This window comes from Dendrobates tinctorius, unplaced genomic scaffold (assembly GCF_039654945.1).
Source record: "Dendrobates tinctorius isolate UK_male_01 unplaced genomic scaffold, ASM3965494v1 ptg000315l, whole genome shotgun sequence".
Taxonomy (NCBI): domain Eukaryota; kingdom Metazoa; phylum Chordata; class Amphibia; order Anura; family Dendrobatidae; genus Dendrobates; species Dendrobates tinctorius.
The window spans coordinates 2,092,602-2,118,707 of NW_027361982.1; the positions used below are offsets into that span (position 1 = coordinate 2,092,602).

A 26,106-nucleotide genomic window follows, 5' to 3' on the forward strand; every position below is an offset into this window, starting at 1 on the left:
ACAAGACCACTGATAATCTCCCTCGATCTGGTGCTCCACACAAAATCCCACCCCGTGGGGTCAGAATGATCACAAGAACGGTGAGCAAAAATCCCAGAACCACGCGGGGGGGCCTAGTGAATGAACTGCAGAGAGCTGGGACCAATGTAACAAGGCCTACCATAAGTAACACACTACGCCACCATGGACTCAGATCCTGCAGTGCCAGACGTGTCCCACTGCTTAAGCCTGTACATGTCCGGGCCCGTCTGAAGTTTGCTAGAGAGCATTTGGATGATCCAGAGGAGTTTTGGGAGAATGTCCTATGGTCTGATGAAACCAAACTGGAACTGTTTGGTAGAAACACAACTTGTCGTGTTTGGAGGAAAAAGTATACTGAGTTGCATCCATCAAACACCATACCTACTGTAAAGCATGGTGGTGGAAACATCATGCTTTGGGGCTGTTTCTCTGCAAAGGGGCCAGGACGACTGATCCGGGTACATGAAAGAATGAATGGGGCCATGTATCGTGAGATTTTGAGTGCAAACCTCCTTCCATCAGCAAGGGCATTGAATATGAAACGTGGCTGGGTCTTTCAACATGACAATGATCCAAAGCACACCGCCAGGGCAACGAAAGAGTGGCTTCGTAAGAAGCATTTCAAGGTCCTGGAGTGGCCTAGCCAGTCTCCAGATCTCAACCCTATAGAAAACCTTTGGAGGGAGTTGAAAGTCCGTGTTGCCAAGCGAAAAGCCAAAAACATCACTGCTCTAGAGGAGATCTGCATGGAGGAATGGGCCAACATACCAACAACAGTGTGTGGCAACCTTGTGAAGACTTACAGAAAACGTTTGACCTCTGTCATTGCCAACAAAGGATATATCACAAAGTATTGAGATGAAATTTTGTTTCTGACCAAATACTTATTTTCCACCATAATATGCAAATAAAATGAAAAAAAAACAGACAATGTGATTTTCTGGATTTTTTTTTCTCAGTTTGTCTCCCATAGTTGAGGTCTACCTATGATGTAAATTACAGACGCCTCTCATCTTTTTAAGTGGTGGAACTTGCACTATTGCTGACTGACTAAATACTTTTTTGCCCCACTGTATACTGTATACCCCTATATACAGCTATATTATACCGTATACCTCTCTATACTGTATTATACTGTATACCGCTATACACAGCTGTATATGTACTTTATTATACTGTTTACCCCTCTATACAGCTATATTATACTGTATACAGCGCTCTGTATACTATATACCCCTGTATACAGCTCTCTATATACTGTATACCCCTGTATACAGCTCTCAATATACTTTATAATTCTATACAGAGCTGTATATATAGTATACAACTGTATTATACTGTACACTCTTATATATATGTATATGGTCATGGGACTATGGGATGGAGGATGTGTGATGGGTATATGGTCACTGGACTATAGGATGGAGGATATGTATGACGGGTATATGGGCACGGGACTATGGGATGGCGGATATGTATGATGGGTATATGGGCACAGGACTATGGGATGGAGGATATGTATGATGGGTATATAGGCACGGGACTATGGGATGGAGGATATGTATGATGGGTATATGGGCATGGGACTATGAGATGAAGAATATGTATGATGGGTATATGGGCATGGGACTATGGGATGGAGGATATGTATGATGGGTATATGGGCATGGGACTATGGGATGGAGGATATGTATGATGGGTATATGGGCATGGGACTATGGGATGGAGGATATGTATGATGGGTATATGGGCATGGGCCTATTGGATGGTGGATATGTATGATGGGTATATGGGCACGGGACTATGGGATGGAGGATAATTATAATTTGTTATAACTAACCACAGTTAGTTACTATGCCCGGGCAGCGCCGGGCTCTTCAGCTATACTTTATAATTCTATACAGAGCTGTATATATAGTATACAACTGTATTATACTGTACAATCTTGTATACAGCACTCTATATACTGTATACCCCTATATACAGCTGTATTATACTGTATACCCCTATATACAGCTGTGTATACTGTAGTAATGTGCTTTGTGCCCTCCTCCAGGCTGAATATTGAGGGGCTGCTGGTGCACTTTCCCTATGAGTACATCTATCCGGAGCAGTACTCCTATATGCTGGAGCTGAAGAGGACATTGGATGCCAAGGTGATGCCGGGGAGGGGTATTCTTGGTGGCAGAGATCGCAGGTAGTGATGATGTTGATGGTGGCATTACTGACGTGTGTAGGGATGATGATCCGTGTCTCTTTAGTTTTTCCTCCCGATTCTCCGTTTATTCTCCTTTATCGTTCATTGGGAGTTTAGATTGTGAACAGCTCTGGAGATAATGACGATTTCTGTGCGGAGCTGCGGAGTAAATACATATTGTAGTGCAGCGGGGTTGGTGCCATGTAACAGACAGGCAGTGACCAAGCAAAGTTCAGAGCAAAACATATTTAATGTCCAAACTCACATAAATAATAGCACACGGATTGCAATCGGGAAACAAGACAGTCCACATCCAAGACCGGTTGCTGTGGGTGACCGCACCACTGTGCTACGTTGAGTCAGAATCAGAGCGCAGAGTGGATTTGCCCTCACTTCCATACCGGGGATCCCTTTAAGAGGGGCCTGGGGTCAGAATCAGAGTGCAGAGTGGATTTTCCCTCACTTCCATACTGGGGATCCTTTTAAGAGGGGCCTGGGGTCAGAATCAGAGCGCTGAGTGGAATTGCTCTAACTTCCATACCAATGATCCATTTAAGAGAGACTGGTGTCTGAACCAGATCGCTGAGTGGAATTGCCCTAACTTCCATACCGGGGATCCCTTTAAAAGAGCCTGGGATCAGAACCAGAGTGCTGAGTGGATTTGCCCTGACTTGCATACCAATGATCCTTTTAATAGAATCCTGGGGTCAGATTCAGAGCGCTGACGGATTTGCCCCAACTTCCATACAGGAGATCCCTTTGAGAGAGGCCTGGGGTCAGTACCAGAGCATTTGAAGGCAATTGCCCTGACTTCCATACCAGGGATCCCTTTAAGAGAGCCTGGGGTCAGAACCAGAGCGCTAGGACTTCCGGTTCCGGCGCCAGCGTGGCTGCAGCGGGGTGAGGGAGCTCTGCGCTTCAGCCTGATATTGAGCGACTTAAATAGACCACTGGTGCGCGCTACTCAAAGGAAAGGTGACCGCTGACATCACCGCATACCGGAGGCACCGTGGACTGCTGCTCCGAAGCACGGGTGGCAAGAGCAGAGCCGCGGGAGCACGTGGGATGGCAGGAGAGATCCCCAAGATGGCGGTGGCTGCAGCAGCGCCACAAAGCGGGAAGCTCAGTAGTAAGGGAAACCCGGAGGCGCAGCTGAAAACACCCAGGTCAGAACGGGAAGAGACAGGGGGAACCCACATAAAGCCCCAAAGGACACCGCCGGCCGGAATCACAGAGCGGGGAAGGTCCGGTGACGGGGACGCTTATACAGGGAGACCGCAGGGAGCTGGCAAGAGAGGTGGCAGGATACCTCACGGGAGATATAAAATCTGCAGTGAAGGAGGCAGTAAAAGACGCTTTAGAAGAGATCCAGGAAATATCAGCGCAACATGCCAGCAGGCTGGGGCACTTGGAGCAGAGGGTGTCAGATATGGAAGATTGGACAATTCAGCTTGAACAGGAGCTGGAATTGTCCCGATAACAGGGCACATGGCTGAGGGACAAACTTGAGGACCTAGAAAACAGGTCCCGAAGAAATAACCTGCATCTAGTGGGGCTACTCGTATCTGTCACATATCAGCAACTCAATGAGATTTTTGAACAAGAACTGCCTACAGCCCTAGGAATACAAGATAAGTGCAAGGTGGAAAGAGCACACAGGGTAGGCCGGCATGGAGGGAGCATGGCCAGAGACACGCGCCTAAGTGGAGCGGGGCACGGTGACCAACGTACTCAGAGACTTCGCCAGGCTATTGCAAAGTATCTGGATTTCAAGGATAAGGACAAAATTCTGCGCCTTTTTAGGGCCAGGCGACAGCCACTCATGCTCCAAGGACATAAGGTTGTCATCTTTGAGGATTTTTCACCAGAAGTCACTAAAAACCGCAGGGCCTTCAGTGAGGTCTGTAGCCTCCCTCTACAAGAAAGGCATCCAGTTCCAGCTACTTTACCCTGCTGTCCTCAAAACGAGGCACACGGATGGCTCCTTTAAAATTTGGAGGGACTCCAGCGAAGCCACGAGGGCGTTCATGTCATCTCCCACGTGATCTCCCAATGGACGTCGCGACGAGGAAAGAGAAAGTGAGGAAAGCGGCAACCGCTCAGACCGCCTGAAGACATGAAAGCTCCACTAGGAAGGCTTTTCTACAAGGGCATCTCCAGACAGGAGGATCTCATTGATGGTGTCTGTTGATGTTGTACCTTAAATCGTTGCGTGATTACTCTAAAGTGAAGAAGGTCTCACAAACTTTTGAGAATTGCTGCAGCACGTAGATATAAGTTGATTGTACTCTATCCGTTCCCAATTTTTATGTCTTTATATTTCCAAAGTTTTACTTTTTCTTTATATATAGCCGGTACTGCAACTATGTCAAGTTGGCCAGGTTGAGGAGAAGGTAGTGGAGGGCCATGTTGGAAAAAATGGAAGTACTAGTGATATACATGGCAAGGGGGGGAAGGGAAGGGATGGGTGGGGAAGGGAATGTTGAAAATGTTTCCCGTGTTGGTGTATTCAGTTCGGGGACTAATTGGGTTTGGCTTGATATGTGCTGTAACACTTTAGATGCTTTTGTCAAGATTTGGTTCACTTCTCATAACACTCCTGGAGGCGGACTTTGGCTATCCCGCCCAATACTTTTTACACAGACAGATCGCTTGTCATCGAGCCACATTGTTACCACGAATGGTTAAGATCATAACATGGAATGTTAAGGGTCTTAAGACCCCAGAAAAAAGATCCTTAGTGCTTAGGCACCTGAAGAGATTGCGTGGAGACATAGTCCTGCTCCAGGAGACACATTTGCCTCAACATGACATGTTCCTTATGCACAGACTTTGGGTGGGAGAGGTTTATGGGTCGGGAGCCAAGGGAAGGCAGGCGGGGGTGATAATTCTGGTCAACAAAACACTTCTGCACAAACTGGTAACGTACCAACTTGATGATCAAGGAAGACATGTCAGAGTAGTCTTAGAAACTCCTAGCGGAATATTAGACATCCATAATGTTTATGCCCCCAACTCGGCCAGGGATGTGTTTTTCCAAACCCTTTGCACCTCAATTATGACTTCTGGCGCACATAACTTGATAATTGGAGGAGACATGAATGAGGTAATGCTGGATTCGGAGGACAGATCGAAAAGTGGGAGGGGTGGAAGCAGCGCTACTACGGAGAGGGGAAACTCTCCTCTGTGCAATTTTGCAACTGACCTAATGACCGGGGATGTATGGAGACAACATCACCCGGTCGAGCGGCAATACACCCACTATTTACACCCGCACAATTCATGGTCCCGTATTGACATGTTCCTGGTTAGCGAAAGCCTAAATGCAAAGGTTAAGGAGGCCAAGATAGGTGATCTAGTAAATTCAGATCATGCTCCAGTTGTCCTGACCTTATTTGATATGCACCCAAAAGGCTCGGACATAATATGGAGGTTCCCTCATTTCTTAAAAAAAGACAAAGACTTCGCCAAACTGTTGCGAGAGTTGTGGTCAGAGTATTTGCATCACAACCACCAATCCACAACGGACCACACACTACTCTGGGAGGCGGCTAAAGCCATTCTCAGAGGTAAAATAATAGCACACACTTTAATGGTAAAGAGGAGAGTGACCGACCAATATTTAAAGACAAGTAACTCTGTTAGACAAGCGTACAATAAGTTTCAAGGGCACCCCATTGAGGTCAGTAAAAAAGCTTGGTTGGAAGCGAAGTCAGAATTTGACACGTGGGCCAGAAAGAAGGAGATGTTGGGGAAGTCATTGACGGATGCCGAGCTCCACAGGTTTGGTGACAAAGCTGGACGCATGATGGCTAACCTAGCCAAAGGTAGATGTCCAGGGACTCAAATAGTAACACTCAAAAGACAAGATGACTCCATAACGACTGACCCGCGAGAAATAAACAGCATTTTGGGGAGGTTTTACGCTTCTCTATACGAACCCCGACGGTCTGATCAGGTGCAGAGAAGGAGATGGCTGGAGGGAGTGGAACTCCCGTTGATCTCTGAAACTGATCTATTAGAGTTAAACAGGGAAATAACAGAGGAAGAGATTTCTAGAGTTATTGGGGATCTAAATATTCATAAAGCCCCTGGGCCGGACGGGTTTGACGCCAGCCTCTATAAAATTTTGAAGGACCTGATCGCCCCGCGTTTGAAAAATCTGTACAATGATTTCCTAAGAGGCGAAGCCATTTCTGATCACATGAACACAGCCTATATTAAACTTGTCCCAAAGCGTGATAAACCCACTGATAACCCGGCCAACTTTCGCCCTATCTCTTTGATCAACCAAGATTTAAAAATTGTGGCAAAAATTATGGCTGACAGACTGGAAGGGATTCTTCCTAAATTATTGGGACCTGAACAAGCGGGATTTGTGAGGGGGAAATCGGCGGTAGGGACCATAAGGCGTTCAATGATGGTGCTGGAGGCAGTGAGGCTGGGAGACCATCGGGGAGGAGCTCCAGCCATGGTCATGCTAGATGCAGAAAAATGTTTGATAGTGTGGGGTGGCCATGGCTGGAGCAGGTGCTGGATAAGTTTGGTGTGCATGGAGGATTCAGAAACCTCTTGTCCTCGATATATACTAATCCCAAAGCCAGAGTTCACACACCGGGGTTTCTGTCAGACATAATATCATTAGGGAGAGGTACGAGACAGGCCTGCCCCCTTTCGCCGCTATTGTTTAATCTAGCCATTGAGCCGCTTGCCAGGTTTATCAATGCGGGCCCAAGCTTCCAGGGGATTAAAGTGGGCGAAAGAGAGATCAAATCTAGTTTCTTTGCGGACGATATTATTCTTTATATGGCAGACCCAAGTAGAGGCCTTCCTGGCTTAATGAGGCAGTTGGATACCTTCGGAGAGATATCGGGGTTTAGACTTAATAAAACTAAGTGCAAGGCTATGTTTCTTACTCATAGGCCTCAAGGAATTGACCAATTAGAACAGGGACAGGCTTCCATACATGGCATACCAATAGCAAGCAAGGCGATAAAATATTTGGGGATCTTTTTGGGGAAAGACTCAAGAGATATCTATAGACTTAACTATGCCCCCATCATAAATAAAATAATACAGGAACTAAAAAGGTGGAAAGACCTGCCACTGTCGCTCTTAGGAAGGAACTATCTGATCAAGATGATCAGCTTTTCCCGTCTACTGTATCCCCTGCAAACATTGCCCCTCCTTTTAAGACATGTAGATATAAACAAGCTCAACAAAGCCTTTTCTGACTTTCTATGGAGAGAAAGAAAAAGAATCAGCAAACATATATTGATGCTATCGAGGGATGAGGGGGGGCATAGCACTGCCCAACATCAGAGGGTACAATCTGGCCTGCATTTCCAGACACATTCTTGACTGGCTAAGACACACTAGCAAACACTCGGACTACACATTGGAGTCGGACTGGTGTAAGCCCTGGGACCTCACAGCGATCTTGCACTCCTCAAGCACGACATTAGAGCCGAAGGTGAGAAATTCAGTGATCTTTCGGGACACTAGGGCGGCTTGGAAGGCCATAAGATGCAAACTAGGCATGTCATGGAGGATATCTAAATATTTGACACCATGGGGACACCCCGACTTTAGTCAGGAAAAAGATAATGCTCTGTTTCAAATCTGTAGGGAAAAAGGAGTTAGAACTACGGGGAACCTGATGCAGATTCAAGAAAATAGATGGATGACGGCAGACAAGATTTTTCTCAGGTGGGGACTTGACCCTTCTCATATCTTGCAATATGCTCAGCTGCGACACAATTTATTCTCCAAATTACGAGACATACATAAAGAGTGTTATTCTTCCGAACGCGACAATCTTCTTTCAAGACACATATCTGAAGTGAATATCTCAACTATTTACCGGACCATGGGGGGAACCCTACTACCTTCGGGTCCACAAGAGTTGTTCAAGGGCTGGGAAACTAGACTGCAGGAAACGGGGGTAGTGGAATTGATTCTGTCTGGGTGGAATGAGTTGCGTAAGCATGTAAGAAATGAAAGATGGAGGGATACTCACTTCCAAATGATACATAAAGTCATACTAGGCTTTAATTTATCAGTCACACAAACTCACAAGGAGAGGCGGCAGGCTTGCCCAAAATACGACACCCCCAAGACAGACATGTTCCACGGTATATGGGAATGTGGTCTCGTACACACTCAGTGGGAGGAAATTAAAAATTAGGCGGGAGGCCTGATGAACATACACTTCCCACTAGACAAAATGCTATGGATTTTTCATAAGAGCACTGATTTAAGGCTAACCAAGTCAAACACTCAGCTCTTGCACACAGTTTCAATCCTGTACAAAAGACTTATTTTAAGACAATGGTTGGATGGGAGTGTACCGTGTCTCCGCCAGCTGCTGGTGGAACTAAAGAGGATGGTGCCTCTAGAGAAAATAGAAGCAGAGAGCGACAAAGACAGTAAGACGACAACATTTTTCTCAAAATGGAAGGATTTTATTTTGCAACAGTTTTCCAGAGAGGACATCATTGCTCTGGTCTCACCCTTCCGGAACACAACTTGGTACAACCTAGAAGACTTGCAGGGCACGTTGGGTGGCTTGAGATTAGGGGTAGACCCACGGTCATGAAACAGGGGGCAGGAAAGTAGAGGGAGAATCAGGTCGAGATGTGTAAAGTTCATTTATGATTATAAAAGCATCACATGAGTAAATTGGAGGGTAGGGGGGAAGAGGGGGGTTACACTGTTGTGTTATTTGGCAATTTGTACCAGCAATTCTGGATTGTTCATATTAAGCTGGTATTTGTAAAGGCATTTTTGAGATGTACTACTTATGTTTGACTTTTGTACTTATATGTGTCTTTCTTTGAAAACTCAATAAAAAGGATTTAAAAAAAAAAGAACCAGAGCGCTGAGTGGAATTGCCCTAACTTCCATAGAACCCAAGCGCTGAATGGATTTGTCTTGACTTCCATACCAAATGATCCCTTTAATAGAAGTCTGGGGTCAGAATCAGAGCGCTGAGGGATTTGCCCTCACTTCCGTACCGGGGATCCCTTTAAGAGGGGCCTGGGATCAGAACCAGAGCGCTTAGTGGAATTGCCCTAACTTCTATACCAATGATCCCTTTAAGAGACCCTGGGGTCAAAACCAAAGCACTGGATGGATTTGCCCTGACTTCCATACCAATGATCCCTTTAATAGAAGCATGGGGTCAGAATCAGAGCGCTGAGGGATTTGCCCTGACTTCCATACCAATGATCCCTTTAACAGAGGCCTGGGGTCAGAATCAGAGCGCTGAGGGATTTGCCCTAACTTCCATACCGGAGATCCCTTTAAGAGGGAAGATGTGCCTATGAGATGGAGGATGTGTGATGGGTATATGGGCAGGGGGGGGATTCATTTCTGTCATGTGCTCACTGCTCCTTTCTGGGGGGCAGACAATGGCTAGGAGCTTATGTTCCCAGGGATGCTAGATTTCTCCTACCCAGTCAGTGTCTGCTGAGGTATTTTCTGGTGTGGGAAAACTGTTGCTCATAGCAACCAATCACAGCTCAGCTTCTTTTAAACAGCTCTGGTGAAATGAAAGATGCTTAGTGATTGGTTGCAAGGAAAACTGTTGCTCATAGCAACCAATCATAGCTCAGCTTCTTTTAAACAGCTCTGGTGAAATGAAAGATGCTTCGTTATTGGTTGGTGATACACACACACACACACACACACATTCAATTTTATATATATATAGATTGCAACCACTGCTATGCCTGTGACTGCAATGCACTCCCGCGACCTCAATACGCCTCTGTGTGCATCCTGGGGAACACATAGCGACCCTTGCATATGACCCCGGTCACTGCCTCACAATATATAATAAATAAAGGCTATGATTGGCTGAGCCGGGATCATGTGATGGGGGCACACACCTCACTTGTCCTGTGTTTTCCCTGCAGGGTCATGGGGTCTTGGAGATGCCATCGGGGACTGGGAAGACGGTGTCGCTGCTGTCTCTGATCGTGGCCTATCAAAGAGTTAGTTTCTTTACTGTACTCTGTATGTATGTTAGGTACCGGGACCTCCTCATCCCTCTGTGTCCACTATATACTGTGTGTATGATAGGTACCGGGCCTTCCTCGTCCCTCTGTGTGCACTGTATACTGAGTGTATGATAGATATTGGTTCATTCCTCATCCTTCTGTATGCACCTTATACTGAGTGCATGATGGGTACCGGGCCCTCCTCGTCCCTCTGTGTGCACTATATACTGAGTGTATGATAGATATTGGTCCTTTCTTCATCATTTTGTATGCACCTTATACTAAGTGTATGATAGGTACCAGGCCCTCCTCATCCTTCTGTGACAAGGATGGGGCCCGTGTTCTTGCCTGTTTTCTTAATATCTGATGTTATTTTCCAGACGTATCCTTTGGAAGTGACCAAGCTGGTCTACTGCTCGCGGACCGTCCCAGAGATAGAGAAGGTGAGGTCTGGCGGTGGCCGCCATGCCTGGGCATTGTCGGTCTTCTCACTCATGACATGGTCACTACTTGCAGGTGGTGGAGGAGCTCCGGAAGCTGACGGACTACATACAGGCCCAGACAGGGGAGAAGCTGAATTTCTTGGCTTTGGCTCTGAGCTCCAGACGTAATTTGTGTGTGAATCCAGAGGTCGGTGTTCGATCTTGGTGCTTCCGGCTGCACTCTAGCCTCGTTATTCCGTGTTCTTCTCTTTATAGGTCAGCGCTCTCCGGTTTGGCAAAGAGATTGATGGTCGATGCCACAGCCTAACGGCTTCCTTTGTGAGGGCACAGAGGCAGCGAGACCCCAACGTCCCCTCCTGCCGCTTCTATGAGGTAAGATAGAGGTTGGATGAGGCCAGGGTTTGGGTTGCCTGGAGATTAAGTCTTGGCTCTCGCGCAGAACATTTACTCTTCCTTGTCCGCAGGAGTTTGATGCGATTGGCAGGGAGTCTCCACTTCCTCCCGGGATTTACAATCTTGATGACCTTCGGACTCTGGGGAGGCAGCGCGGGTGGTGTCCATACTACCTGGCCCGCCATGCTGTAAGTATGTGGTTCTGGGCGTTCCGTGTAGCCCCTCCGGACCCCTGCTTATCCTGCCTGTCTCCCCTCAGCTGTCTCAGTGCAATGTCATCGTGTACAGTTATCATTACCTTCTGGATCCCAAAATCGCCGATCAGGTGTCCCGGGAACTGGCCAAGAAATCTGTGGTTGTTTTTGATGAAGCTCATAACATCGGTGAGTTGGATCTTATTGTTTATCCCCCTCATTGTGATTCTCACTAAACCTTCCTGACTCCTCCGTAGATAATGTTTGCATCGACTCCATGAGCGTCACTATCACACGCCGGACCCTGGAGCGCTGCCAGAATAACATCGACACCCTGAACACTGCCATCCAAAAGTGAGTGAGCGGGGGGCACAATGCAAGCCGCGAGGGGGGATGTGGGAGTAAATTGCAAAGTGGGTGAGGTGGACGGTCATAGTGGGGTGAACAAGGCAATGGAGGAGTTGAGGGGATCACTGAGGGGGTCTCCCTGAGTCTCTGGTTTACTTTTAGGATTAAAGAAACTGATGAGCAGAAATTGAAACAAGAATACGCCCGGTTGGTGGAGGGTCTGCGTGAGGCCACGGTCGCCCGTGAGACGGATGTTTATCTAGCGAATCCTGTACTGCCGGATGAGATCCTGCAAGGTGAGATGGGTGGGGGTGACTATATACGCCTGTTTATGGTGGTATGCACAGTGGTGAGGGGGTCTTCACTTCCTGCAGATCTATATTTATAATATGAGGTCACCCTCATTTCTCTGGCAGAGGCTGTGCCCGGTTGTATACGCAATGCCCTGCACTTCCTGGGCTTCTTGCGGCGTTTAATTGGCTATGTCAAGTCTCGTCTGCGTTCAGGACATGTGACCCAGGAGGGTCCGGCCGCCTTTCTGCGTGACCTTTATGAGAAAGTCTGCATTGAACGGAAGCCGATGAGGTGAGTAGGTCTGTTGTGTCATGATATTTGGAATCAGACATCAGGCCGTTCCTCTGTCCTTGACCCACCGCTGCACACATCCTCACACCTGTTCCCACGTGTTTCCGTGTCCTCCCACTTGTTCCCGTGTCCTCCCACGTCTTTTTGTGTCCTCCCACATGTTAGTGCGTCCTTCTACGTGTTACTGCGTCCTCCCACGTGTTACTGCGTTTTCCTGCTTGTTCCTGCATCCTCCCATGTCCCATATTTTTGTTTTCCCACATATTTTTGTGTCCTCCCACATGTTCCTGCGTCCTCCCACGTGTTACTGCGTCCTCCCACGTTTTCCCGCATTCTCCCACATTTTCCCGCATCCTCCCACATGTTACTGCGTCCTCCCACGTGTTCCCGCGTCCTCCCACATGTTCCCGCGTTCTTCCACGGTTCCTGCATCGTGCCCACAACCACTTGTCTCTGATGCTGTAGGTTCTGCGCGGAGCGGCTGCGCTCACTCACACGGACGCTGGAGATTGCAGACATCACGGACCTGTCTCCTCTCACCCTCATCACTAACTTTGCCACGCTCGTCAGCACGTACACCAAGGGTGAGAGTCCTGGTTCCAGTCCAATCCCCAATATTTGCCTCGTCCATGCCCCTCATACTTGGATCTTTGTTCCCTCAGGTTTTATGATCATCATTGAGCCATTTGAAGACCGGACGCCAACGATCAGTAACCCCGTGTTACACTTCAGGTGACCCCCACCTGTTGCCTCCTATTACTGGTCAGCGGATGGGGATGGTGTAGTTGTCAGGACCCTGGGGCACCAGTGGGCTGTGGAGAGTATTGTATGTCTTTTGGCTGCTCCTCTTCCCTGACTTGATCCTTAGGTCTGAGCTTCCTCTCCCGGCCCCCTGTGTGGCTCGGAGCCTCCGTGGTCTCATAACGCAGTGAGTGACATCTCACACATTCCCTCTTTTCGCCCGCAGCTGCCTGGACTCGTCACTCGCTATAAAGCCGGTGTTCCAGAGGTTTCAGTCGGTCATCATCACATCTGGGGTACGTGGCGCTCGGCTACCTACTCTGCTCCACACCCCATCATACGTGCATGATCTCACCCCTAACTCCTTTCTCCCGCAGACTCTCTCCCCACTAGACATCTACCCTAAAATCCTGGACTTCCGGCCTGTGACCATGGCAACGTTCACTATGACCCTGGCCCGGGTCTGCCTGTGTCCGATGGTAAGAAGAGCATCATATGGTCAGAGAATAGAGCCCCTCCAGGTAGGGCGGTAACCATGGCAACCAGACCTTAGTGGAAACCTCTTCCATCTCCGTAGGTTGTTGCCCGAGGAAACGACCAAGTCGCCATGAGCTCCAAGTTTGAGACAAGGGAGGATCTGGGTAAGAGATCGGGTCCTGTATCTCCATGGTACTCTCTGCGTCACGTGACTGACCTCTGACCCCACAGCTGTCATGCGGAATTATGGGAATCTTCTCCTGGAGATGTCTGCTGTGGTCCCTGATGGGATAGTGGGATTTTTCACCAGTTACCAGTATATGGAGAACATTGTGGCCTCATGGTATGAGCAGGTAGGTGCCTCCTAATGTAAGGGGCTGGGAGACGTGCCTCGTGACAGTGACTCCACCGCTGTGGTCAGTGAGGGCCTTTCACCACTATCGCAATCCACCGTGTCCCACTAGGGAATCCTGGAGAACATCCAGAGGAATAAGCTGATCTTCATAGAAACCCAAGATGGGGCTGAGACCAGTGTGGCCCTAGAGAAGTATCAGGAGGTGAGGCAGGGGATTGGACAGGGCCCAATGCTCCAAAGGGGACCATATTCTCACCTTCATTTATAATTCCAGGCCTGTGAGAACGGACGGGGAGCCATCTTACTGTCTGTCGCTCGGGGAAAAGTGTCTGAAGGAATTGATTTCGGTAAGTGGCAGATAGGTGACATGTCATCAGGACCTCCGTATTGTGTCACATGACCAGGGCCCTCCATATTATATCATGTGCCTAGGGGCCTCCGTATGACGCCATGTGACCTGTGGCCTCCGTATGACATTACATGACCAAGGGGCCTCCATATTACATGATATGACCAGGGGACCTCCATATTACGTCACATGACCGGGGGCCTCTGTATTGTGTCATGTGATCAGGACCTCTGTATTATGTCTATTGTGTTCTGTGATCGGGCCCTCCATATTACATCATTTGACTGGGAGCCTCCATATTTTGCCACGTGGCTAGGGGCCTCCATATTATGTCATGTGGGCAGGGGCCTGCATATTACGTGACATTACCGGGGATCTCTGTATTACATAACGTGAACTTTAGCCTCTGTATTACGGCACATGACCAGGGGGCCTCCGTATTACGTCTCATGACCAGGGGCCTCCATATTACATGATATGACCAGGGGGCCTCCATATTCCGTCACGTGAGCGGGGGCCTCCATATTTCATGATATGACCAGGGGACCTCCATATTACGTCACATGACCGGGGGCCTCTGTATTGTGTCATGTGATCAGGACCTCTGTATTATGTCATGTAACTGGGGACTCCCTATTGTGTTCTGTGATCGGGCCTTCCATATTACATCATTTGACTGGGAGCCTCCATATTTTGCCACGTGGCCAGGGGCCTCCATATTATGTCATGTGGGCAGGGGCCTGCATATTACATGACATTACCGGGGATCTCTGTATTACATAACGTGACCGGGAGCCTCTGTATTACGGCACATGACCAGGGGCCTCGGTATTATGTCATGTGACCGGGGGCCTCCATATTACATCACGTGGACGGTGGTCTCCATATTACGACATGTGGCCTCCTTATTAAGTCATATGACTAGGGGGCCTCCGTATTATGTCACATGGCCAAGGGACTCTGTATTACGTCACGTGACAGGGGGCCTCCGTATTATGTCATGCGGCCTGAAGTCTCCATAGTATGTCACGTGACCGGAGGGCCTCCGTATTATGTCACATGACCATGTGCCTCCGTATTACATCACGTGACTGAGGCCTTCTTATTATATTATGTGACCAGGGCCCTGTATTACATCCTGGTGACCCTGTGTCTGCTCCTTCCCCACAGTCCACCATTATGGCCGAGCTGTGATCATGTTCGGGGTCCCGTACGTGTACACCCAGAGCCGAATCCTGAAGGTGCGTGATTGGACCCTGCAGCTCATGGCGCCTTCTCTCTCAGTGTAACGTCTCCTCTCTTTCCGCCTCTCGTCCTCCAGGCTCGCCTCCAGTTCCTGCGAGATCAGTTCCACCTGCGGGAGAATGATTTCCTGACGTTCGATGCAATGAGACATGCGGCGCAGTGCGTCGGCCGAGCGATCCGTGGGAAGACTGACTACGGGATCATGCTGTTTGCTGATAAGGTGATGTGATCACTCCGTGCTGGTGACTGATCCGCTGTTTCTAATGTGTTGTAAACTGCAGGGAGCTGAGGTCCCGTGTGGACACAACACAAAGGACAGGGCAAGCTCCGCCTTGGTGTACATGTCATCGCTGCTGACAGGACACAGGACAGGCTCCTCCCTGGTGTACATGTGATATAGCTGTTGACAGGACAGGCTCCGCCCTGGTGTACACGTGATCACTGCTAAGACAGACTCCGCCCTGGTGTACATGTGATCGCTGTTGACAGGACAGGCTCCGCCCTGGTGTACATGTATTAGCTGGTGACAGGACAGGCTCCACCCTGGTGTACACGTGATCGCTACTGACAGGACAGGCTTCGCCTTGGTGTACATGCGATAGCTGCTGACAGGACAGGCTCCTCCCTGGTGTACATGTGATATAGCTGTTGACAGGACAGGCTCCTCCCTGGTGTACACGTGATCGCTGCTGACAGGACAAGCTACGCCCTGGTGTACATGTGATCGCTGCTGACAAGACAGGCTCCGCCCTGGTGTACATGTGATCACTGTTGACAGGACAGGTTCCGCCCTGGTGTACATGTGTAAGCTGGTGACAGGATAGGCTCCACCCTGGTGTACACGTGATCGCTACTGACAGGACAGGCTCTGCCTTGGTGTCATGTGATAGCTGCTGACAGGACAGGCTCCTCCCTGGTGTACATGTGATATAGCTGTTGACAGGACAGGCTCCGCCCTGGTGTACACTTGATCGCTGCTGACAGGACAAGCTCCCCCTGGTGTACATGTGATAGCTGTTGACAGGACAGGCACCCCCCTGGTGTACATGTCTTAGCTGGTGACAGGACAGGTTCCACCCTGGTGTACACATGATCGCTGCTGACAGGACAGGCTCCGCCCTGGTGTACATGTGATCGCTGCTGACAGGACAGGCTCCGCCCTGGTGTACACGTGATCGTAGCTGACAGGACAGGCTCCTCCCTGATGTTCATGTGATCGCTGCTGACAGGACAGGCACCGCCCAGGTGTACATGTGATTGCTGCTGACAAGGCAGGCTCCTGCCTGGTGTACATATGATATTGCTGCTGACAGGACAGGCTCCTCCCTGATGTACATAGGATCACTGTTGACAGGACAGGCTCCACCCTGATGTACATGTGATATAGCTGCTGACAAGACATGCTCCGCCCTGATGTATGTGTGATAGCTGGTGACAGGACAGACTCCTCCCTGGTGTACATGTGATAGCTGTTGACAGGACAGGCACCCCCCTGGTGTACATGTCTTAGCTGGTGACAGGACAGGCTCCACCCTGGTGTACACATGATCGCTGCTGACAGGACAGGCTCCGCCCTGGTGTACATGTGATCGCTGCTGACAGGACAGGCTCCGCCCTGGTGTACACGTGATTGTAGCTGACAGGACAGGCTCCTCCCTGATGTTCATGTGATCGCTGCTGACAGGACAGGCACCGCCCAGGTGTACATGTGATTGCTGCTGACAAGGCAGGCTCCTGCCTGGTGTACATATGATATTGCTGCTGACAGGACAGGCTCCTCCCTGATGTACATAGGATCACTGTTGACAGGACAGGCTCCACCCTGATGTACATGTGATATAGCTGCTGACAAGACATGCTCCGCCCTGATGTATGTGTGATAGCTGGTGACAGGACAGACTCCTCCCTGGTGTACATGTGATAGCTGCGGACAGGACAGGCTCTGCCCTGGTGTTCATGTGACGATCTGTGTCTCCCTCACAGAGATACGCACGCTCCGATAAGAAGGGAAAGCTTCCGCTGTGGATTCAGGAACATCTGACAGACGCCAACCTGAACCTGACGGTGGACGAGTGCATTCACCTCTCCCGGCACTTCCTGAGGGAAATGGCGCAACCGTTCCGCAGGGCGAGTTCATTTTCCCACAACTTCTTCTACGTTGCAGCCATCAGCTGAGAACTGATCACATGTCTGGCCTCATGTGTCCTATTAATGGCTGGGCCAGAGAGAAGTCCTGTCCCCAGACTACCAAAGAGACCCGGCCTTCAAGACTCAGCCAGACTGCCCCTGCTCATGTGCCATGTCCTCTGCTCATGTCCTCTGCCTCTGCTCATGTCCTGTGCCTCTGCACATGTCCTCTGCCTCTGCTCATGTCCCATGTCTTCTGCTCATGTCCCATGTCTTCTGCCTCTGCTCATGTCCTCTGCCCCTGCTCATGTGCCATGTCCTCTGCTCATGTCCTCTGCCTCTGCTCATGTCCTCTGCCTCTGCTCATGTCCTGTGCCTCTGCACATGTCCTGTGCCTCTGCACATGTCCTCTGCCTCTGCTCATGTCCCATGTCTTCTGCTTATGTCCAGTGTCCTCTGCCTCTGTTCATGTCCTCTGTTTCTGTTTATGTCTCTGCCGATGTCATCGGCCATCTGCTCATGACTCCTCTGTCTCTGCTCATGTCCCGTGTCCTCTGCTCGTGTCCCGTGTCCTCTGCTCGTGTCCCGTGTCCTCTGCTCGTGTCCCGTGTCCTCTGCTCGTGTCCCGTGTCTTCTGCTCGTGTCTCATGTCCTCTGATCATGTCCCATGTCCAATGCTCATTTCTTCTGTCTTTGTTCATGTTTCCTTTGTCTCTACTCATGTCCTCTTCCCACTGCTCATATTCTCTGTTTCTTCTGTAGGAGGACCAGCTCGGCTTGTCTCTGTTGACGCTGGAGCAGTTGCAGTCTGAGGACATGCTGCAGAAGATCCAGGAGATCGCTCATCAGGTGTGAACTCCGCAGACGTGAGCTGGATGTGAGGGTCCTCGGCTTGCCAGCCCTCAGGTTGTCCTCCAGTCCTGACTTGTGTCCAGGATGTGACCTTGGGATAGGGGTCTCTGTGGGGATCTCTGTATAGGTTTTTACATATAGAATAAATTGCTACATTTCGCATCGGTGCTGCACGTATCATTATTGGGAATCTTCTGATTGGTGCAATCTGTGTGTGAAGTGAGGACTTCTCCACTCATCCCACCCCGTCCCGCTCTCACTCTACAGTTTTCTAGCTCTCTGATATGTTCGGATGTATTTAATAGTGACCCATTCTGCACTCAGTTCACTATTTCCAACACTTCTCATTAGTGCAGCACTATTACCGACTCTTCTTATTAGTGCGGCACTATTACTGACTCTACACATTAGTGCGGCACTATTACTGACTCTTCTCACTAGTGCGGCATCATTGCTGACTCTTCTCATTTGTGCAGCACTATTACTGACACTTCTCATTAGTGCGGCACTATTACTGACTCTTCTCATTAGTGCGGCACTATTACTGACACTTCTCATTAGTGCGGCATTATTGCTCACTCTTCTCTTTCGTGCGGCACTATTACTGACACTTCTCATTAGTGCGGTACTATTACTTGCTCTTCTCATTAGTGCGGCACTATTACTGACTCTTCTCATTAGTGCGGCATTATTACTGACACTTCTCATTAGTGCGGCACTATTACTGACTCTTCTCATTAGTGCGGCACTATTACTGACTCTTCTCATTAGTGCGGCACTATTACTGACACTTCTCATTAGTGCGTCACTATTACTGACACTTCTCATTAGTGCGGCACTATTACTTGCTCTTCTCATTAGTGTGGCACTATTACTGACTCTTCTCATTAGTGCGGCACTATTAGTGACACTTCTCATTAGTGCGGCACTATTACTTGCTCCTCTTACTAGTGTGGCACTATTACTTGCTCTTCTCATTAGTGCGGCACTATTCCTGACACATCTCATTAGTGCAGCACTATTACTGACTTCCATTAAAGTGACGCCTCTCACTAGTGCAGCACTTTTCACCGATGCAGTGCCTCTTATTACTGGTCCTCCGCACGTCTCTGTGAAAACCACCAGCATCCAAACTGCACTGACGAAGAGCCTTAATCCGCCAAACGCCTGTCTGAAAATCGAAATCTTCTCCTTTTGGTGAAAGCATTGATTGATAGGGTTGTAGGGTTGGAGTGTCCCACAGGTGGCAGTAGAGAGCCGCGTCCTCCTCCTTCCTTTGATCCGCACCCCAATAGTTCAGCGATCGTCACTTATCCGACGCTTCTCATTACTCCAATGTTTCATTGTTGCTAAGATGTTAGCGGTGGACTTCTCACTGCTGTGATATTCTGATCTTCGGCTCCTCTTACTGGTGCTAGTTTCTAATTGCACGACCCTTCTCCAGTGTGTGACACTTCTCACCAGTGCCACACTGGTCATTACTGGGATGTTTCTCATTGCCGTCCATCAGCGTGAGACTTGTTACTAACAATTCTAATTAGCTCCTGCCTCTTCAGTATTGGGATATCTTTCACCTTTGTGACACTGACTTGTTAATGTGACTATCCACTTGTCATCAGCCTGACATTATGGCCCATCCGCTCGATAACATCAAGAGTGACACAGGAATGATCATCAAGCAACTGAAAGATGCCATGGAAAACACAAAAGCAAATGGTAAATGGCATAAAGTGTGTCCAAGAATCGGACATGACTGACTGGAAAGAATCCAAGTCAATTTAGAGGTACTGATTCTGGAAGCAAGTTCTGGACAGAAAGTCTCCTTCCCCTTCTGGCAGCTTTGGGATCTAGAGTACTGAAGATATATTAGAAGTCAGGCATTTAGAAAGATATTTCTAAATGCTGTCCAGTCAACGTAGCATCAAGATGTGTGACCCTAAACACTCAGCAGGAGGAGGTGAACTGAGCATGTGTGTCCTCTAACACTCGGCTCATTAGGAAGACATGTCTGAACTTGTGTGACCCCATCATTTGGCTCAGATTAAGGTGACTGAGCATGTGTGTCCTCCAGCACTCAGCTTATTAGGTGTATGTGACTGAGCATGTGTGTCCACCGGAACTAGGGGCATGTGCACATTGCTACACTCTCTGACCATCAGTTGACCATTCTATGTTGGGTAATAAAGGAGCCCTTCATTCAATGTATGTAAATGACCAGTACTGATCATTTTCATGATCTTTACAACAGCAAATCCGATATTTAAAGGCAGGAGATCCCCACTGAACGACACTTGCACTTGGCTTGGGCGGCATGATTTAATTAATGATGGCGTTTTTCATAGTCTTGAGTATTCATTCTTAGCGTCATATGTATAGTTGATGACATGAAACTTGGGATGCATTTGATGCATCAGGTCGATCCACCTTATGACACAGGACGATGGTGGCATCACTCCCGAAACGTTGCATGATGGAAGATCTAGAAATTTCTGTGCATTGATCTACATTGGTTTGTAAAAGTGTCCCCCCCATTAGCGTTTTACCTACTTTGTTACATTACAGCCTATAGCTACAGTGCCTTGCGAAAGTGTTCAGCCCCCTGGAACTTTTCAACCTTTTCCCACACATAACATGCTTCAAACAAAGATACCAAATGTAAATTTTTGGTGAAGAATCAACAAGTGGGACATAATTATGAAGTTGAACGAAATGTATTGGTTATTTTATTGGAAATACAAAAACTGAAAAGTGAGGTGTGCAATATTATTCGGCTCCTTTACTTTCAGTGCAGCAAACTCACTCCAGAAGTTCATTGTGGATCTCTGAATGATCCAATGTTGTCCTAAATGACTAATGATGATAAATATAATCCACCTGTGTGTAATCAAGTCTCCGTATAAATGCACCTGCTCTGTGATAGTCTCAGGGTTCTGTTTGAAGCACAGAGAGCATCATGAAGACCAAGGAACACAACAGGCAGGTCCGTGATACTGTTGTGGAGAAGTTTAAAGCCGGATTTGGATACAAAATGATTTCCAAAACTTTAAACATCCCAAGGAGCACTGTGCAAGCGATCACATTGAAATGGAAGGAATATCATACCACTGCAAATCTACCAAGACCCGGCTGTCCCTCTAAACTTTCATCTCAAACAAGGAGAAGACTGATCAGAGATGCAGCCAAGAGGCCCATGATCACTCTGGATGAACTGCAGAGATCTACAACTGAGGTGGGACAATCTGCTAATAGGACAACAATCAATCGTACACTGCACAAATCTGGCCTTTATGGAAGATTGGCAGGAAGAAAGCCATTTCTCAAAGATATCCATAAAAAGTGTCATTTAAAGTTTGCAACAAGCCACCTGGGAGACACACCAAACGTGGAAGAAGGTGCTCTGGTCAGATGAAACCAAAATCGAACTTTTTGGCAACAATGCAAAACGATATGTTTGGCGTAAAGGCAACACAGCTCATCACCCTGAACACACCATCCCCACTGTCAAACGTGGTGGTAGCATCATGGTTTGGGCCTGCTTTTCTTCAGCAGGGACAGGGAAGATGGTTAAAATTGATGGGAAGATGGATGGAGCCAAATACAGGACCATTCTTGAAGAAAACCTGTTGGAGTCTGCAAAAGACCTGAGACTGGGACAGAGATTTGTCTTCCAACAAGACAATGATCCCAAACATAAAGCAAAAAGGAGATTTTTGTGTACTCACCGTAAAATCTCTTTCTCTTAGCCTTTAATTGGGGGACACAGAACCGTGGGTGTTATGCTGCTGTCCACTAGGAGGCGACAATATGCATAATCTGAAAAAGATTAAATTTGGCTCCTCCTCTGCAGTATACACCCCTGGAGGGCGTCAGCCTTCTCCAGTTTTGTGCAAAAGCATTAGGAGGAACGTAACACAAATAACATAACCATGCCTGTAAGAAGGCCACTATGTACGAGCTCAAAGAACAATATGAGAACTCAACTATCAACGACCCGTAAAGGAAACAGGGTGGGAGCTGCGTCCCCCAATTAAAGGCTAAGAGAAAGAGATTTTATGGTGACTACACAAAAATCTCCTTTACTCTGTCGCCTAATTGGGGGACCGTGGGACGTCCCAAAGCAGTCCCTGGGTGGGAAGCAGTGGACGAATATTGTGCTGACAGTCCCCTAGATTTGGGGTACTGCTGCCTGCAGGACCCGTCTACCCAGGCTCGCATCCGCTGAGGACTGAGTATGCACTCTGTAGTGTTTTGTAAATGTGTGCAGGCTAGTCCAAGTGGCTGCCTTACACACTTGATGTGCCGAGGCTTGATGCCGAATGGCCCAAGAGGCTCCTACCGCCCGCGTAGAGTGTGCCGTGATATCGGCCGGAAGAGGAGAATTGACAAGTCGGTAAGCCTCTTGTATGGTGGACTTGATCCACCTAGCAAGGGTGGCTTTGGAAGCCGGTAGACCCTTGCGAACGCCTTCTGGAAGAAGGAAAAGTGAATCAGACTTCCGGAAGGGAGCAATCCTAGACACGTAAATACGCAATGCCCTGACCAGGTCAAGTGTATGCAGAGCCTTCTCCACTCTATGAACAGGAACCGGGCAAATAGATGGTAGTGAGATTTCCTCATTGAGGTGGAAGCTGGACACAACCTTCCGAAGGAAGGATGTGACTGTACAGAGAACCACCTTGTCCTGATGGAAAACCAGAAAGGGTTGTCTGCAGGAAAGGGCTGAAAGTTCGGACACCCTGCGTAGCGAGGTGATTGCCACCAGAAAGACCACCTTCTGTGACAGAAAGCGGAGTGAGACCTCCTTAAGGGGTTCAAAAGGAGGTGTCTGCAATGCTGTCAAGACCAGGTTGAGGTCCCACGTCTCCAATGGATGTTTGTAGGGGGGAACCAAACGGGAAACCCCTTGGAGAAAGGTCCTCACTTGCGGCTTATTAGCAATACGCCTCTGAAAGAGCACTGATTGCGCTGACACTTGGCTCTTAAGCGAGCCCAGGGATAGCCTGGCGTCCAGGCCCGACTGAAGGAAACCGAGGATCTTTGGAAGAGAGTAGGGAAGTGGGACCTGTCCTCGAGATTCGCACCATGTGAAGAAAGCCTTCCAGGTACGATAGTAAATCCTGGCTGAAGCTGGCTTAAGAGCCCTGATCATGGTTTTAACGACGTCCGTCGAAAAACCTGCTTGGGTCAAAACCCAGGTCTCAATGGCCATGCCGTCAAATTGAGAGCCCCTGAGTTCTGGTGGAAGAACGGGCCTTGTGACAGAAGGTCGGGACGTGTGGGGAGACACCAGGGAGCGTCTGCTGTGAGTTGCACGACGTCGGCGTACCATGTATGCCTGGGCCAGTCTGGAGCGATCAGGATGGTGGGAACTCCCTCTTGCTTGATCTTCCTCTGGACTCTGGAGATCAGGGGGAGGGGTGGAAAAATGTACAGAAGCTGGAATTGGGTCCAGTCCTGAACCAGGACCGCGGGTCGTGCGTCCTGGCCATGAAATTGGGAACCTTGGCATTGAGATGGGATGCCATCAGATCCACATCCGGGGTCCCCCAGCGATGGCAGATCTGACGAAAAACTTCGGGATGGAGAGACCACTCCCCCCGAGTCCATTCCTTGTCTGCTGAGATAGTCGGCTTCCCAGTTGTCCACACCCGGAATGTGGACCACAGAGAGTACCGACCTCGCATCCTCTGCCCAGTGTAGGATACGTGTTACTTCGTTCATCGTCTGGATACTGCGGGTCCCACCTTGATGGTTCACATATGCCAGCGGTGGCATTGTCCGGCTGTACTCTGATATGAGAGTCTGCTAGCAAGTGATGAAAGGCTTTCAATGCCAGGAAGATGGCCCGAATTTCCAGGATGTTGATGGGCATGGTCGCTTCCATTGGTGACCACTTGCCTTGCGCTCTGTGATGTAGATGCACCGCGCCCCAACCCGTAAGGCTTGCGTCGGTTGTCAAAACCTTGCATTGACCGGAGAGAAAGGATTTTCCCCATGCAAGCGAGGTTGGCTTGAGCCACCAGTGCAGGGACCTCCTGGTTTTCGATACTAACCGGAACTCCCTGTCGAGGGAGAACGGATTCCTGTCCCAGGACTTGAGGATGGCCAGTTGAAGGGGTCTGAGGTGAAACTGGGCAAATGGTACCGCCTCCATTGCCGCTGCCATCCTGCCAAGTACTCTCATGGCATACCGGAGAGATCGGGGGTACTTGCGGAGGAGAGTGCGAACTCCCAAACGGAGAGCCAGTGCCTTATCCCTGGGGAGGATCACCAGACCCCTGGAGGTGTCGAATAGCATCCCCAGGAAGGCCAGAGACTAACTCGGGGTAGTCGAGAACTTCTGTAAATTGACTAACCATCCCAGGCGACTCAGAGTGTCTATGGTGATTGAGACGTTGACCTCGCAGTCCTTGAAGGTGGGGGCCTTGACGAGAAGGTCGTCCAGATATGGAATGACTACTATGCCTCTGGAGTATAGAACGTCCATGGTGGCTGCCGTGACCTTTGTAAATGTTCTGGTAGCCGTAGCGAGACCGAACGGGAGGGCCACAAACTGGTAATGGTCTTGGTTGATTGCGAATCTGAGAAATCTCTGATGGGCGGGAGCAATCGGTATATGCAGGTATGCGTCCTGTATGTGTATGGAGGCGAGAAATTCTCCTTTTGGACCCAACGATTGACCGGAGGGATTCCATGCGAAAGTGACGAACTCGAACATACTTGTTTAGTTGCTTGAGGTCTAGTATGGGTCGGACGCTGCTTCCCTTCTTGGGCACCACGAACAGATTGGAGTAGAACCCTCGTAAGCGCTCATCTGCTGGAACCGGTACTAAGACTCCTGCTTGCAGGAGGGACGAAACCGCTTGATGGAAGGCTCGAGCTTTGAGTGGAGGCTTTGGAGGACCGGAGAGAAAGAACCTGTGCGGTGGGCTGGTAGTAAACTCGATCTTGTATCCTGAAGACACTATTTCCTTGACCCACTTGTCTTCTGTAATAGGAAGCCAGACCTGCTGAAAGAGTAGCAGTCGTGCGCCAACAAGTGGGGTGTCTTCCGGAGGGCATGAGTCATGATGAGGGGAAAGTCTGAGCTTTTCCTCCTTTGGATTTTGCCTGGCTTGCTTTTGACTGCCAGTTCCTGTCCGGCCTCTGTGCTGCCCATGTGTTGTCTCTGCGGGTGGAGCGGTTACGATTTTGTGCTGGGCGCGATACGGACCAGCCTGAAGAATTCCGAAAGGATCGGAAACGAGATTGATTACGTCTTTTAAACGTGCGTGTTGGTTTTAGTTGAGGGAGAGAAGTACTTTTACCCCCAGTAGCATTGGATATCACTGTATCCAGCTTTTCACCGAAAAGACGTCCACTGAAGTACGGGAGATTTGTCAGGGACTTTTTTGAGGCCGCATCCGCCTTCCATTCTCTCAGCCAGAGAATACGCCGGATTGTGATGGCGTTTGATGCTATTCCCGCTACCCTCTTGCAGAATCCAACGCTGCATGGACCATGTAATCTGCCACTACTGAAATTTGCACCGCCTGGTCCGCCAGCTGAGGATTTGAAGCTTGGAGGCCCTGTTGCAATCGATTAGCCCAGGCTATAATGGCCTTGGCTGCCCAAACTGAAGCAAATGCGGGAGCCAGAGAGGCACCTGCCGCTTCGAAGATTGAACGCGCCATGTGTTCTACCTGTCTGTCTGCTGCGTCTTTGAGGGTTGAGCTGTCCGGCAGTGAGAGAAGTGTTTGTGCTGCCAGCCTAGAGACTGGGGGGTCCACTTCAGGC

At 49.1% G+C, this 26,106-nt stretch overlaps 1 protein-coding gene across 6 annotated transcripts in view; it reads left to right on the plus strand.

Moving 5' to 3' along the window:
- ERCC2 (ERCC excision repair 2, TFIIH core complex helicase subunit) overlaps positions 1-26,106 on the plus strand; it is a 76,915-nt gene that overhangs the window by 39,977 nt on the left and 10,832 nt on the right. For 5 of the 6 annotated variants that reach the window (XM_073561236.1, XM_073561237.1, XM_073561238.1 and 2 more), the window contains 22 exons: positions 2,078-2,177; positions 10,138-10,215; positions 10,602-10,664; positions 10,738-10,851; positions 10,920-11,036; positions 11,129-11,245; positions 11,317-11,440; positions 11,509-11,605; positions 11,762-11,895; positions 12,016-12,184; positions 12,650-12,768; positions 12,847-12,916; positions 13,152-13,221; positions 13,303-13,404; positions 13,503-13,566; positions 13,634-13,755; positions 13,867-13,959; positions 14,032-14,104; positions 15,277-15,347; positions 15,428-15,571; positions 17,335-17,478; positions 18,241-18,327. In XM_073561236.1, the coding sequence (XP_073417337.1) occupies positions 2,078-2,177; positions 10,138-10,215; positions 10,602-10,664; positions 10,738-10,851; positions 10,920-11,036; positions 11,129-11,245; positions 11,317-11,440; positions 11,509-11,605; positions 11,762-11,895; positions 12,016-12,184; positions 12,650-12,768; positions 12,847-12,916; positions 13,152-13,221; positions 13,303-13,404; positions 13,503-13,566; positions 13,634-13,755; positions 13,867-13,959; positions 14,032-14,104; positions 15,277-15,347; positions 15,428-15,571; positions 17,335-17,478; positions 18,241-18,327 (2,272 nt within the window). The remainder of the gene's footprint in view (positions 1-2,077; positions 2,178-10,137; positions 10,216-10,601; positions 10,665-10,737; positions 10,852-10,919; positions 11,037-11,128; positions 11,246-11,316; positions 11,441-11,508; positions 11,606-11,761; positions 11,896-12,015; positions 12,185-12,649; positions 12,769-12,846; positions 12,917-13,151; positions 13,222-13,302; positions 13,405-13,502; positions 13,567-13,633; positions 13,756-13,866; positions 13,960-14,031; positions 14,105-15,276; positions 15,348-15,427; positions 15,572-17,334; positions 17,479-18,240; positions 18,328-26,106) is intronic. The other variant, XM_073561239.1, reaches the window with a different exon arrangement.